Genomic DNA, 15067 nt, shown 5'->3' on the forward strand with positions numbered 1-15067 from the left:
CTGGCGTGCGATTGGCTGACTGACTTCGGGGGCGGTACAGAACGATAAAAAGCCGATCACGTGCTGGAGGGTGCCTTTCAAAGCGGTGACGTCGGCCTGGACGTTCTCTTTGCTGCGCAGGTCGCTTTTGCTGTAACACGTGGGTCAGCGTTTGTGAAGAGTCGACCGATTTGTTTGCCGGGGGTGATAAAGAAAGCCAGCGATTCTCTTACAAAATGGTGAAATTAGTCAAGGTAAATCTATTAAAGGTTTACTCGCGCGACCGTCAGACGGGAGGTGGGCGGGCGGCTCCGAATAAACGGCGGTTTGTGGCGGTTCTGGCTAGGCGCCGAGAGTGAGGCCTTCACTCGATTTCTTCTCGCTGAGCCTGGGAACGCGGCGCTCCACCGCGTGGTGCTCACTTCCTCGCACCCCCTCCTTGCTGGGGTGGGGAAGAGATCCTGAGGTGCCCCGCAGCGCTTCTGCCAACTTCTCGGCCCCCGGAAAGTTGTGATTTAGTATTTCAATTACTTTTCAGTTGCTGCTCCTTTCACGCACCGTCCATCCCGGCCAGGCCTTGTGTCTGGTTGGTGGGGTTTTGTTCACGCCATCCGGGCTCCTGTTACACATCTCGCGAGTGGATGGCGAAGGAAGCCAGCGCGGCGCTCGTTGTCACTTGCGTTAGTTCACTGTCCATCCGGTTCCTCACGTTGAGCTAGGTCGGGCAACGTGGAAAAGGGAGCTCTGAGCATGTGCTGCCCTTGTGGAAGTAGCCAAGGTTTAGAAAACACGTGCAGCCGCGAGCCTCTTCGGCATTGAAGTTGCTTTTACTTGTTATTTTTTCCCCAAGGATAGTCTGCGGAAATAACACTTATTAGTTATTACGAAATATGTAATCCATGAACGTGGAAATAGTTTGTTACAAGCTATTGACTTTACTGTCATAGCGATAAAGCATTCAGGGTTTACATGCCATGCTGACCGTGCAAAGCTTATGAATTTTTATGTCTTGTTAAGTCAACTGTAGCGTGAGTTTCTGCTACACTCTGGATTAAAAAAGATATCCTTGGCTTCCCCTTGCATAATTTTACCTCTTTAAGCGTGTAGTTTTTGCCCAACTCCCAAGTTATTCTACTTCAGGGAAATCTCTAGCCAATCTATTTTCTTGATGCGTGAAATGCTTCTCAGGGCTAAGTTTCGTGATTTGTACACCAGTTCCAGTGTCACTACATGCTTGTAGTGTGGCGACCAGAATTGTGTCCAGTTTTTGTGGCCAATTATTTTTATGCTGTAGTGCCATAACTTCTTTACCCAGGAGGCAGTATGTTGCTAGTCTCCTTAACCAGTAAGGTCTTCAACCTGAAACATTAGCTTTGCTTCCCACAGCCTTGACCTGCTGACTACTTCCAGTATCAGTTTTTTAAAATTTCAGATTTCCTCCACCCGCAGTTTTTGGAATTGCACCGAATATCTTGTCTCAACATACTGCCACCATAAGGAGTCTGTTGTATAACGAGGTCCTTATGTTCGTCAAGCTCTTTTGCAGTTATTGTGTATTTTTCCCTATATTAGCCATACATTTAAATTTGGTCTGCATTGCTTTGTCCATCATATCCTGCCTAGTACTAGAACGCAAGATTACCTTCCTTGTTATTACTACACCATCTGAACTGTTTGCATCTCCTATCCAAATAATTGAAGTTTATAAAAATTGTCAGAGCAGAAACTTCCCAGGAAAGTTAAGAACTACTTCAATTTGGGGAAAATTCAATCTGTGTTTATAAAAGATAAATCAAGGCCTTACTTATACTACAGCCAAATCAGTTACAGCCAGTCAGATACTTTGTATGAAATGTGAATCTTGAAAAAATAGGTGAACACCTGAAAACTCTTTTGAGAGGAATTATGGTTAAAAGAAACAAGTTCTCAGAATTTTGCTTTAATATGGCAGAGTTAATCAGTAAACTTCACCGGACCTAATACATTGAAATTGTGATTCTGTTTGAACTTTGAATGTAGTGCAAAGTTACAGTACTCACTTTTTTGACCAGGCAGGTAAAAAGCAAGCAACACCCAAAAAGGCTGCACCACCTCCACCCCCAGAAGATTTTGAAGAATCCTCTTCTGAAGAGGAAAGTGAAGAAGAGGTAATGTACTGCTGGGTTCATCGTGGATAGTTCCTTGCAAGATTAACATGGATATCCATGACTGGTCTGCAGACTTGTTGATAAATTTTATTTTGTTTATGAAAATGTGGATGAAATAAAGCCAATATTTTAATTAAAGATTAAGTAACTTTAGTTGTGTGGATAAGCAGCAATCAGTGGGATATTTCTCTTTGAAACTTAAGTTGAGAGAGAAACCAAGAGAATAGAAATAAAAACACACAAAAATGTTGGTGGAACACAGCAGGCCAGGCAGCATCTGTAGGGAGAAGCACTGTCGACATTTTGGGCAGAGACCCTTCGTCGGGACTAACAAAAAGGAAAGATAGTAAGAGATTTGAAAGTAGTGGGGGGGAGGGGGAAATGTGAAATGATAGAAGACCGGTGGGGGGGGGGGGGGTGACGCTAAGAGCTGGAAAGGTGATTAGCGAAAGGGATACAGAGCTGGAGAAGGGAATGGGATGGGAGGTCTTGGGAGAAAGGGGGGAAAGCACCAGAGGGAGATGGAGAACAGGCAGAGAGAGAAAAAACAAGGAACTAAATATGTCAGGGATGGGTTAAGAAGGGAAGGAGGGGCATTAACGGAAGTTGGAGAAGTCAAATATTCATGCCAACAGGTTGGAGGCTACCCAGCTGGTATATAAGGTGTTGTTCCTCCAACCTGAGTTTGAATTCATTTTGACAGTAGAGGAGGGTCTCAATGGGAAGAAGTTCAGGAATTAGAGGGCAAGGAATTAAGTTGTTTGCCAAAAGACAAAATGAATTCCTGAAGGCTCAAGATCTGAGTATTCAAAAGAAAAGTTGAAGGGTTATGAGGAAATTAAAAAAGTTAAAGTTTATGCTTGCACACAGCCAGCACAGTCCAACATTTACCCCTTCTACACTATGCCACCAGCTTCTTCCCTCCTGCTCTTAAGGCAGTACAAAATGGAACTGTCAACTAGTTTTATCTCCAAAGGGCACCATGAGAATGGAATTCTGTACAATGGATGATGTTGATCAACTTAGTGTTAGTAACAGCTGAGTGTGTTTGTGTGGTCAATTTGAGGTGTTAATTGTTTTTTTGCACAGCTGCCAAATGAGAATCAGATTGGTAGTTTTTATGATTAGTCCTGTGTGTTTATGCTTGTTAGGCTACTGCTTCATTGGGTGACTTTTTAAGATTTGCTACACCGTACTACCCAAAGTAACTGCAGTGACAATTTAATTTGCATTCTATTTAGGATCTGCCAGCACCTCCTGTTAAAAAGGCTGCCACTCCAACTGCTAAGGCAAAGGCAACCCCACAGTCTGTCAACAAAAAGAATGGCAAAGCTGTAAAAAAGGAGAGCAGTGAAGATGAGGAAGATGAAGAATCTGGTGAGTATGTAGTGTTGGTTATTGTTATCTAACTTGTTAGTGTAGCAGTGTCTGTTTGTCTAATATTTTTATAATAAAACTCCACACCAACACACTTTTACTAGGCATTGCTATGCCAAATAAGCCAGTGTTTTTAGGACTTAGTCATGTTTTAAGAGGATTCTAGCGCAAGTAGGTCACAGAGTTGAGGCATTTCTTGAATTGGGATCTAGATAGCTGATATATGGTAAACTTGGATATTAAGTCCAAATTTGGATAGGTACAAATCTGAATGTAAACTGGAAGATTAAAGACAAGAAACCCAAAGTGACCTGGGATCTGAATGGAATCAGAATCCGGTTTAATGTTGTTGACATATGTTGTGAAATTTGTTAACTTTGTTAACAATGTGATATATGATGTATAGGGAAAAATGAATTACAGTAATATACCTATATTAAAAGCTAAACTGAAATAAGTGTAAAATAAAGTACTGTGGTGGTGTTTGTGGGTTCAATGTACTTTTATAAATTAGATCATAAATTGCTGAGTGTGTGCCTTCGGGAGGAATACAGAATGGAATTTGAATATTTGCTGTCCCACTCCAAGACCAAACTATATAGCTTACTAAGTAGCAGTGTAAGCTAGTATTGGCTAATGCATGGTTCAGACTTCTGATATACCTGGAATCACACCAAATAATTTGGCATTATTCACTGTCTTTCACTCAGATGTAAAATTTGAAAGGTATTGCAATGTTTTCATGAATTCAGATTTTCTGGAGGACTCGACATTTTCAGGGGCTTTTGTAGTAAATATACTTCCTTTTTCAGAAGACGAATCTGAAGAAGAAAAACCTGTCACTAAAAAAGCTGCTAAGTTGATTGAAAAAGAAGCAGAAGAGGATGATGAAGATGAGGAGGAAGATGAGGAAGAGGATGACGAGGAAGATGGTAAATATTTGATGTATAATGAATAGGTTATAGTCATGCATTGACTGTTAAACCGTGTTTTTGAGAAACATTTTTTCTCATCAGGAATGATTGAAACAAGCCTATTTAAAAATTTCTCTATGGGTTTCTGGGTATCTTTGGTCAAGTTCAAATTGTCTTCTCGTACATTGGGTTACTTGTAACCAAGTGAACCTCTAAAATTGCATCTTGTTTCTGTAATAAATTCAAATTCTTTTGATCTTTAGTTTCCAAATATTTGGGTTTTAGGTGTACAGCAAATGCTGTTCATGCCCCCATGTTAATCCTGTTGTGATTTTTGAATGAGACACCAAAACTGAAGTAGTGGATGCATAAGATTTTTTATTCATCAAAAGCAAGCTTTGTGGAAGAAACTTGAAGAATCTTATTAAGTCATTGAGGTCATGACACAGTGTTCATAGGCCGAGGTAAATTGCTTTAAAAATGGTTAATTACAATGGAAGCAATTTTCAACTGACAGGAATATTCAAACACTTTTGGGAAACCATGTACCCTTTATCATTTGGAGAGATGACTCCCTCTGCAAAAAGTGTGTATTTGCAGCTATCTTTGTCTAGATTGAAGACTGACAATACCTGTAAATTTTGAAGAATATACTTGCCCAGTGATAGCTAGCAGATCAAGTATGAAGGCCTACCAATAGAAATGGGGAGGACTTAGTAGATTTTATATTGGGTTCATCTTGAGAACACAATCTGAAGATGAATGCTGAAATTCCAAGGTATGTGTAGAGTCAGCATAAATGAAAATAATCAGAGAGGTTGCGTCCTGTGGTTTTGATTCTGTTCACTGGACCTGTTTTACACATGGTGCTTATACTCTAGCACTATTTAGAGACTTGGCTTCCCATTTTAGTTTCAAATGGATTTTTATGTGCACTTAGGCAGGTATGAACAGCATTACGGACATGTTTACTGCCTTCCCCCTATTAGAATCTGAGGAAGAGGCGATGGATACAGCACCAGCTCCCAAAGTAAAAAAAGTTACGAATGATGAGGAGGAAGAGGATGATGATGACGAGGAGGATGATGACGAGGAGGATGAAGAGGAGGAGGAGGATGATGATGATGAAGAAGAAGGAGCTGATGGTAAGTTTGCTACCATGTAAGGGAATTTATAGATGTATCAAAAGTGAGAATTCAACATTCCCCATTACTGTCATTCATGATTTCTTGTAGCTTGTTCATGTTTTCAAGCCTAAAAATGTAAGCTAAGGGAATCGGCTTTACAGCCAACTTTTAGACACTGAACATTTCTCGAATTCCACGGGTAGATTTTGGAATTGATATTTTAAGTAGTTCTTTACCCACCCCCCAGTGGATCCACAGATTTGTTGCAGAGAAAAGGTTATACACCTGTCATATTTTGTGATTGGACTGGATGGACTGTGCTGTGCAATCTTTGGGTACTGGCTGGCACTGAAAATCCTCTTATGATTTCATATAATCATGGTGTTTGGCCCATCTCATCCATGCTAACTATGATGCCTTTCTGCACTATTTCCCTATAATCCCATGTCTCTAAGCATTTCCTATTCCATTTGAAAGCCCTTGTGGTTTGAACTGCCTACTGCTGTGGATAAAATACTTGGGAGCTCTATCTTTAAGTCAGTTGCTCCATCTTGATGGATAATTTTTAAATTGGATTTTCTTAGCTGTGCCAGTGAAAGCAGGGAAGAGAAAGAAAGAAGAACAGAAGGCAGCGACACCGGCTAAGAAACAGAAGACCGACAGCGGTGAGTGCAGTGAAACTCATTAAGATAATTTAAATTAAAGCATTCTGTGAAAATTCACCAAAGATTCTGTAGTGTTGAATGTTAATCAACTTATTCAGAATACTGGGGTAAAATGATACAAAATCAAGTAAGAAGTACATAATTTTAAGTAAACATTGAGTTGAAATCATGTGGCATTACAGATGTTAAGAAAAGGTGGAGATTATTTTAGGAAAGGTAGGTAGATGTTGTAAAAAGGGATTAAGCCATAGACCATTTACACTAACATTTTGCAGGCCCTTGGAATGTGCTGAAGATGACTGGCCATATTGTGAACATTTGTGTTGAGAATAGTGCAAAATAAGTGTTTTAAAAAAAGATGTTGAGTTAACTTGAAATGAAAACAGTTGCCATGGGTGCAAAACATGTGGCTTCATCTCAGTTAGAAATAAATTGTTGACCTTAAATATTGCTGGGAATATATTTGGTAGTAACTGAGGATCAGACTTGGCATTATTTTTCATAAATAGAAAAAAATGTTTTATTCTCTTTCATTTGGAAATAATGTTTATCTGTCCCTTTACTGCAAAAGGATACACTATCATAACTCAGTGATTTGCAAACAAAACGAACACCAGTTTTAATGTATGCCAGTATTTCAAATGCCGTCCTGTGTGCTTTAGTTTTAATTTTTATACACTCTTTATCAAATGCATTCTGAAAATCTAAAAGTACCGCACTCCTGTTTTTTCCTGTACCTGTACTGCAACCTCAAAGGCTTTAATTTATTTCTTGTATGTAACCTGTTTCTTAGTAATAGATCTTAAGCACTCTTCTGTAGCGTACTATTTTCTCTGAATCCTTATGGAGTCTACAGGATTTAATTTGCCACTTTATTTTCTGTAGATCAAACCATTACAGAATCCTAAATTTTAAGAACATGACGATGCTTCTATAATCTTTTAAAGCTACCTTCTTCAAAACTGGGATATGGACCATGGTGTCATTGAAATTTATAGGGTTTTCAATTGAATGAATTTTACCAAGGATTTTTTTTTAACCAATTAATGCTACTTACAACTTTTTGGTCTGTTCCATATAGGAAGGCTTGTCTTCATTTTATGGCTGGATAGTTTTGAAGAAACAATTAAAATGTCACATACCTAAGTTTGTTTTGCCAGTTTTGAAGTTGTGAACTGTCTTTATTTCCTGGAGGCTGGTTCTCATTTTAATCTGTGATTCATAAATTCAACGCAATCCCAAATGCTGCCACCTTTTCCAGTATCTTCTGTGTGACATTCCCTCAGTACTGCCTCTTCTGCAGCACGAGTCTCCCTGTGTAGCACCCCTGCCACAGCAAGTCTGACTGGAAGGTTTGTTTGTCTTTTCATATAAAGACATTTTTGATTTGCAGAAGGGTCTGTTTTAACTTTCTATTACCTTTTAAGGTTCTGTGGTAACTTCTAGGATTCTGCTGACATTTTGTGTTTCATTTTGTTTCTTTAAACAAGGATGGTCATGGCTTTGAATTTTGACCCTGCTAGTTATCATGACAATTTAATGGCGCTTTAACAATTGAAATTTCTGCATTGCTTATAATGCAGATTTTCTAAAGTATCACAGCCAAATTGCTCCACATCTTCATAGTTTGTGTAGATAGATTAGCATCCTGGCTTTTGATTATTTAACTTTGTCACATTCACAATTTTCGAAGTAAACTGGAATCAGTTGATTGCCATACAAGCATCTTGGTTAGCATTTGGAAAGCCTTATTTGAAAGAGATTTGAGCCAATTCAGATTATTCAATCTTTCTACTTGCACATATGATGATCATGTGAAGGGACTTAATACTGAAGTATGTGATGCTGCTTCATTCTGATGTGTTGGTAGTGTATCAACTTGATTATTGAAGCTTCAAGAGTGTGCACTTACTAAATTTGCTCATCTGCATGTCTTCAAAGCAGCATTTTCACTTTTCGTTGGAAACCTGAACTCAGAAAAGAACTTTGAAGAATTGAAGAAAGCTCTAAATGACTTCTTCACTAAAAAGAAACTTGCAGTCGCAGGTGTCCGAATTGGAGGGAGCAGGTAATTTTGCCTCCTGATGTAACCCTTAGTTGAGGTTAATGATGACTGTATCTGTTTTTGTGGGTGGGTGTATTAGAGGACACATTGATACTGGCCTACTGTGGGATTAGATTTGAATCCTGCCCCACCCCCAGTGTTGTGATGGATTCAGAATCTGGTTTAATATCGTTGGCATTCATTGTGAAATTTGTTGTGCTGCAGCAGTATGTGGCAATATGTAATGAAATTGTAAAAGGGGGGAGAAAAGTAACAAGGTAGTGTTCATGTCCATTCAATGTCCATTCAGAAGTCTGATGGGGGAAAAAGCTATTCCTGAAATGTCGAATGTGTGCCCTGAGGTTCCTGTACCACCTCAGTGATGGTAGCAAAGAGAAGAGGGCTTGTCCTAGGTAGTTCTCCTCTCTCTCTACCCCCCCCCCCCCCTCCCCCAGTACCAAACAGTGATGGACAATTAGAATGCCCTGTAGAAATTTGCTCGTGTCTGGTTCAGTCTATGGTCAGATTTCTGTTCTGAGCAATGTTCTTATTTTGTATTTTTAAGTCAGTCCTACAGGGAATTTGTTTATACCTTGAGCATTGTTTTCAATTTTTTATTTCTTGATTTAGGAGATTCGGATATGTGGATTTTGAGACTGAAGAACAACTGGAAAAGGCATTAAAGTTCAATGGAAACAAAGTGCTAGGGCAGGTAGTCAAACTTGACAAAGCACGCAGCAAGGAAAGCCATCAAGGTAATTAAAGAACAAGTGGTCTTTTCTATTATTCTCTGGCCATGACTTTTCAGTCATTCTGGTGGACATTGACAAGGAGCCCACAATCTCCACTTGGTCGCCATAAAAGTCATCTTTTGTCACTATAATGGCTATGTTGTGCTTACTGTTGCTCAGTTTCAACCATGCCCCCATCACCCCCAAAAATGAGGATGCGGACGAGGCTCGTGTCATGTGGTCATAATGTAATAGCTTTGGAAAACTAATAAGATTCCTTTGTTTACAGACAGGGATAACAGAACACTGTTTGTAAAGAATCTTCCATTCAAGATAACTCAGGATGATCTCAAGGAGATTTTTGAAGACGCTATCGACATTAGGATTCCTACTGCTCGTGATGGTTCAGGAACTCGTGGGTATGTTTTGTAACTTCTCTTCCTATTTGTTTTATTGCTTTACAAGGTGGTTTCGAACTAACTATTTACATTCTTTCATTTAGTATTGCATATATTGAATTTGAAACTGAAGCTACTGCAGAAATGGTATTGAAGCAGAAACAAGGCATTGATGTTGAAGGTCGTTCCATCGTTATTGATTATGCTGGTGCTAAGAGTACGTTTAACACAAAAAGTGGGCAAGCACAGCAAGGTAGGAATGTTTTAATCCAAAATGTATTTTACTGTTTCTGACTCATTCCTGTGGAATTTGATTTGACTAATTGACAATTCTGCATTGTCTAGAAATCTGATGGCTGGAAATGATGAATTAGCATCTGATCAATGTGATGAAAATTTCTGAACTAATTCCTCTAGATAGTCAAGTACTGATCCAGCTATTGGGGATGGCAGAGAAACTGAATCAAGAACAAATTAGATAAATCACTGAAAATCTTTAATGACAGGATTACATTGTGGAAAGACGGTTATTTTTTTTTAAACTTGTATTTCCTTAACTTTTGTGCTTTCGGATTTCCAGTGTCTTATTGGAAGTTTGACTAGTTCATTTCAAATTTTAGGTTCTGATACACTTACAATAAATAATCTGGCATATTCTGCTACTGAAGCAACCCTTCAGGATATTTTTGAAAAAGCATCATCAATCAAAATACCAGAGAAGAATGGCAAGCCAAAGGGGTAAGATCATTTTTACTTGAACTATTGCACCACTAGTTGGTGTACCTACTTTATCATAACATCCTTTAAAAGCAAGTTAGATTTTTGAGGCATGAATTAATTTTGATTCAATTTTTCCAATTAGTTAAAATGGAAAAATGCCCAGTGTAATATTCAGTTGTAGATAAGTCTATGGTTTCATTTCACAACACTTGAATGTTTTCATGCTTTTCAATTTCCAGATATGCAATTGTCAAATTTGAATCAATTGAAGATGCCAAAGAAGCCCTTGAAAGTCACAACAATACAGAAATTGAGGGGAGAAATGTGAGAATAGAATATAATCAAGGACAAAGAGGTGGTGATGGTAAATAAAGGGCACACATATCCCTTTGCAGTTTTTAAAATTTTGCTAATTGGTAGTTTAACAGTTAATTGTGCTTCCCAATTCTATCTTTAACAGTCAGCAAAACATTATTTATTCGTGGCCTTTCTGAAGACACAACTGAAGAAACATTAAAAGAAGCCTTTGAAGGAGCTGCAAATGCAAGAATAGTGACAGACAGAGATTCTGGAAAATCAAAAGGGTAAACATTTTGAATTGTTCTTTCATTCCTTCTCATTGAGCTCCTTGCTGTCTTAATTAATGACAGTAGATGGATTCGCAAGAGAAGAAAATTGAAACACTGCCTGTCTGTCAGTTGCAATAGTTCAAATTGTGAGAGGTCAGGTTGTGTTACAGATTTTTTTTTCTATAAGGGTACATTTACAGATCACTTTAGTATGCTCAGATAAATTGTATTTTATAAGTTAATACAACTATCATGTGTTTTAGTTTTGGCTTTGTGGACTTCTCATCTGAAGAAGATGCAAAAGCAGCTAAAGAATCCATGGAAGATGGAGAAATCGATGGATGCAAAGTTACACTCGACTTTGCTCGGCCCAAGTTTGACAGCCAGCGAGGTGGTGGTGGTCGAGGTTTTGGAAGAGGTGGAAGAGGCAGAGGTGGATTTGGTGGCAGAGGTCGAGGTGGCCGAGGTGGTGGTCGGGGTGGCTTTGGAGGTACAAGATTTTATTCTGGATTAAGTTCACAATCTTGAACAAATTTGTCTAGAAATCTGTTAGCTGGAAATGATGAATTACCATCTGATCAGTGTGATGATTTTTAAAAAAAATTCCTCAGATAGTCAAGTACTGATCCAGCTATCGGGTGGCAGAGAAACTGAATCAAGAACAAAATAGAAGCATTTGGAGACAATTGTTTGTAAGCTTTTACAGCATTAAAGATGAAGATGGATGACTCTAAATCCAGTCTTCAGTCTGTATTAGCTTAATGTTTGTTCCCCATTTTATAACTGAAATGAGACTGCTCATTTGAACTTACTATGTCATATGCTGTGGACACTCAAAATATTTTGATTTATTTTTCTAGCTGCTTTCTGTTTGCCCACTAAAAAATTCATGTTCTCTCAGAGATAATTTGCTCTACTTTGCAGATGTATAACTTGGGTCTGTACTTTCTTTTCAGGTTTCAGAGGTGGAAGAGGTGGTCCTCAGGGAAAGAAAATAAAATTTGATTAGAGGCTGATAAGACTGTTTTATCATGTTCAGACAGAGCCTCAATTGGACATTCCAGAGTTCTGCAGGTTGGAGTGTGATGGAAGCTCCAGGTTTCTGAACGGACTGGCAATTAAGACAGACATTGTTGGTACACCTTTGTGGATTTTTGTCCAATTTATTATTCTGTTTCCCAATTGTGTAAATGTACTGTTTCTGATTTTTTTTAAGTAAATGCAAAATAATGTTTTAGAATGTTGTGCTTGGCATACTGTAATGGATTAAAAGATACCTTATTTCATGTTTTGGGTATTCAATAGTATGCATACTGTGACATTTAAAATACTTCACCTAAGCACCACCAAAAGTTCAAAGCTGGCACTTCCATTTCAGAATGTTAACAGTAATGTTTGAAATAGATTAATTTTGCCATTCAACTTGGGGCATCTTGCCTGTTGCAATTACGAGACAAGCTAGAAACTGGTCTGGGTTCTGATTCTGGGGTCAGTGCATGGATGTGTCAGGGATTAACTGGTTAGGCACAAGTGCAGATTAAAATACAGCCGCCCTCATGAATTGCTTACTCATTTTGCTGTTATTGAAGATTTTCAAAGTAGTCAACAGCACAGGTTCTTTTAATTGAAAAATTAACATTGGTTTTAATGGCATTGACCAAGAATTATCTGCGCTAGCAACTTATTCCAGTAATGCTAAAGTTGTCCCATTAAACAGTGACTATAATGATTTCACTCTGGGGCATTTTAAGTATTTGCAGTTCAAGAAGGTGATATCTCCAGGTGATCATAGCCAAGAGCTTGCTGCCTTTAAATTGATCATGTAATACCTGGCTGCATGTTCCCATTAGTAACCGGACAGCTTAATATTGGGACTTGCAACTTTTATTTGCCTATCCCATAACCCAGTACTTGTTAAACTTATCAATTGTAGATTTGGGGGTGCTGGAACATGTCAATTGTATATACGTACACGTTTTTAAAATTTAATTTTTACAAAATGAAAGTATCCAAGGTGTGAGATTGTAGAAAATATTTTTTAAAATGGAATAAATGGACTTGCTCTCCTGTTGAATGTGCATTAGTCTTTTGTAAGCTGTGAAAAAAGCCCTTGAGGTTTGCCAGTTTGAGACTAATGTTATTTCTTAAACTCTTATTTATTGACCTTGGGTACAATTTATTTTTTGTTTTCTCCATCATGGCTGAGAATTCTGATGCATTGTTGAGAATCTAAGCTTGAGAAGTGATTCTTTTTTTGTGTGTATATATAATGTTAAAAAAAATCTGCAGGTGGTATAAATGAACATCTCATCTGAATTGTGTGTGTAGGCCTCTGTTAGTCTTGACAGACCTTGGATTTGCACCTTAGACAGTTTTCAGGGCATAAGCCTAGGCAAGGGTTTTTTTTTAATGTAAGACCAGCAGTTGCCCAAGCTACAAGTCTCCCCTCTCCACACCACCAATGCTCATCTGAATTTACATGAATTAGTGTGGTTTACTGAGATTTGGCATATCTTGTATCCCTTAGCAAAGCTGTATTTAGTCTTGTCTAACTTTATGCCTTTTAACACCTATCTAAAAGTGAAGCAGGATAACAATGATTGTTGGTAAGCATAGCAACATTTAACAGATCAGGCAATTTGTGGAAAAAGATGGGTTATGCTTTGTTGAAGAGTCAGGATGGGAATTGTCCCTTTGGCAAACTGAAAGGAGATGGAAGAATATTAGTGGTGGATGAAAATTCCACACTCTATCCTTGCAATAGATACAACAGGAATGCAGAACAAAAATACTAGAAGAAATCAGTTTTGGAGGCAAAAGGTACAGCTCAATATTTTGGATTGCAATCTTACAGCAGGGCTGAGGGAATAGTGCCATTTCTCCAAAATGGTTGGCTAGTATGCTTGCTTTCGCCTAGTTGTGGGCATCAATACAGTAGAGTAGCTTGGAAGGGGTGCAGGGCCATAGATGGAGGTGAAAAGACATACAGAGCTGCGCAAAAGTCTTAGCCACCCTGTATATTTTAGTAACACACAATCTGCTGTGTTCCGGCTTTTTGTGTTGATTGAATTTCCTCCTGTTTGCCTGTATATTTTAGTGTATGGTTTCAGATAGCATGACCTCCAGAGTCCTGATCTTAACAGAGGCTGGGGTTACCTGGAGAGAAAGAAACAACAGACAGCTAAAGTCTGCAGAACTGTGGCAAGTTCTCCAAGATACATGGGTTGTAATCGAGAGAGTTGGCATACTTTCTGGGAAGAGATGTAGTCAAGATATAGTTGAGATGTGAATCCCTGAAATTGAGGTAACTATTAATGCTTTACCACTGCTCAAGAACCAAACAGCCCTTCCTGGTGAGGCAGGATTCACTTGCATCTCTTACAACCTGCTCAACTGCATTTGGTGCTCTATTGGTAAAAATGAGCACGAGCTAGGTGACTATTCTGTAGTATACTTGTTCTCTGTGGCCATCATGAGTAACTGGTTGATATCATTTTAACTCTTCCGCTTCCCACTCTCACTGACCTAGCCTGAGCCTTCTCCATTGCTATGGATAGGTCAATACAAGATGAACAATCATGAAATGCTTCTGAGCTGCTGATAAACGTAATAGAAAATGCTATCTTCCAGACTGCCTGCTGCTCAAACTGGTGTACTGATAATGCCTTCCCTGTCCTGCACGTTAGTATCTGCACTTAGAGCAGCATGCAAGTCTCCCCATTCGTATTCTAACTTTCTGCAGAAGATTGAGAACAATTCTGGTATGGAGGCTGCAAGGCAGCAGATTGCAAGACCATAACGGAGGAAAGTTAAAATTGCCAAGTGGATTACTGGAGTCTACCCCTCTATTTGGGAACGTTGCAAAAGTGCTGTTGAGGATCCCCACTATGGTCAGGAAGGAGGTACAGGAGCATCAGTATGACTTGGGCTGTGAGATTAATGAATTCTCTGCCGAGGTCAGTGAATCACATACTGTGCTGCATGTATTTGAATTAATAACATATTTTGTCTTATGTGGGTGTATTGTGATCTGGAGGAACAGTTGTACAGTTTGATGATAAACGTGAATGTCTTCAATTGTGTGTCACCCAGTGAACTCTGGTTTACTCTCACCAGTCCCACCTCTTGTTCACCCCTCCTGCCATCTTCTATTTGCCTTGAAACCCCCCAACCATCTCATTCCACCCATCACCTCCTAGCCTCTGTTGGACAGTATACTTCATATTGGCAGTATTCTGTGCTCTTCCTGAGTCTCATTGAAGGGTCTCATCCTTAAAGATTACCTTCCAGCTCTGCTTCCACAGCTTGACTTGCTAGCTTCTTACCATCATTGTTTTCAATCTTTGCTTTATGTAGGAGAGGGGTTGATAGTAAAAGTGTAGGAGATGTGTTGCAC

The 15067-nt window shown here is 39.0% G+C and overlaps 1 protein-coding gene and 3 non-coding genes across 5 annotated transcripts; all 4 read left to right on the top strand.

Moving 5' to 3' along the window:
- Nucleotides 1-98: 98 nt before the first annotated feature.
- On the top strand, nt 99-11957 carry ncl (nucleolin). Of its 2 annotated transcripts, none has more exons than XM_059945201.1 (15): nt 99-233; nt 2031-2126; nt 3368-3503; nt 4316-4435; nt 5407-5562; nt 6129-6209; nt 8151-8277; nt 8884-9008; nt 9274-9403; nt 9487-9635; nt 10003-10120; nt 10342-10466; nt 10563-10686; nt 10935-11161; nt 11628-11957. In XM_059945201.1, the coding sequence occupies exons 1-15, from the start codon at nt 216-218 to the stop codon at nt 11678-11680; spliced, it is 1785 nt and encodes a 594-aa protein (XP_059801184.1). In that variant the 5' UTR covers nt 99-215; the 3' UTR covers nt 11681-11957. The 2 variants fall into 2 exon arrangements, with proteins under 2 accessions (XP_059801184.1, XP_059801188.1); XM_059945205.1 differs by having other exon boundaries at nt 8154-8277.
- Nucleotides 8006-8073, top strand: LOC132390651 (small nucleolar RNA SNORD82). Its single transcript, XR_009510969.1, has one exon. It is a non-coding gene; the product is annotated as a small nucleolar RNA SNORD82 (small nucleolar RNA).
- On the top strand, nt 9740-9819 carry LOC132390652 (small nucleolar RNA SNORD20). Its single transcript, XR_009510970.1, has one exon. It is a non-coding gene; the product is annotated as a small nucleolar RNA SNORD20 (small nucleolar RNA).
- LOC132390653 (small nucleolar RNA SNORD20) lies at nt 11226-11302 on the top strand. The gene has a single exon (XR_009510971.1). It is a non-coding gene; the product is annotated as a small nucleolar RNA SNORD20 (small nucleolar RNA).
- Nucleotides 11958-15067: the final 3110 nt, after the last annotated feature.

Source organism: Hypanus sabinus, chromosome 2 (assembly GCF_030144855.1).
Source record: "Hypanus sabinus isolate sHypSab1 chromosome 2, sHypSab1.hap1, whole genome shotgun sequence".
Taxonomy (NCBI): domain Eukaryota; kingdom Metazoa; phylum Chordata; class Chondrichthyes; order Myliobatiformes; family Dasyatidae; genus Hypanus; species Hypanus sabinus.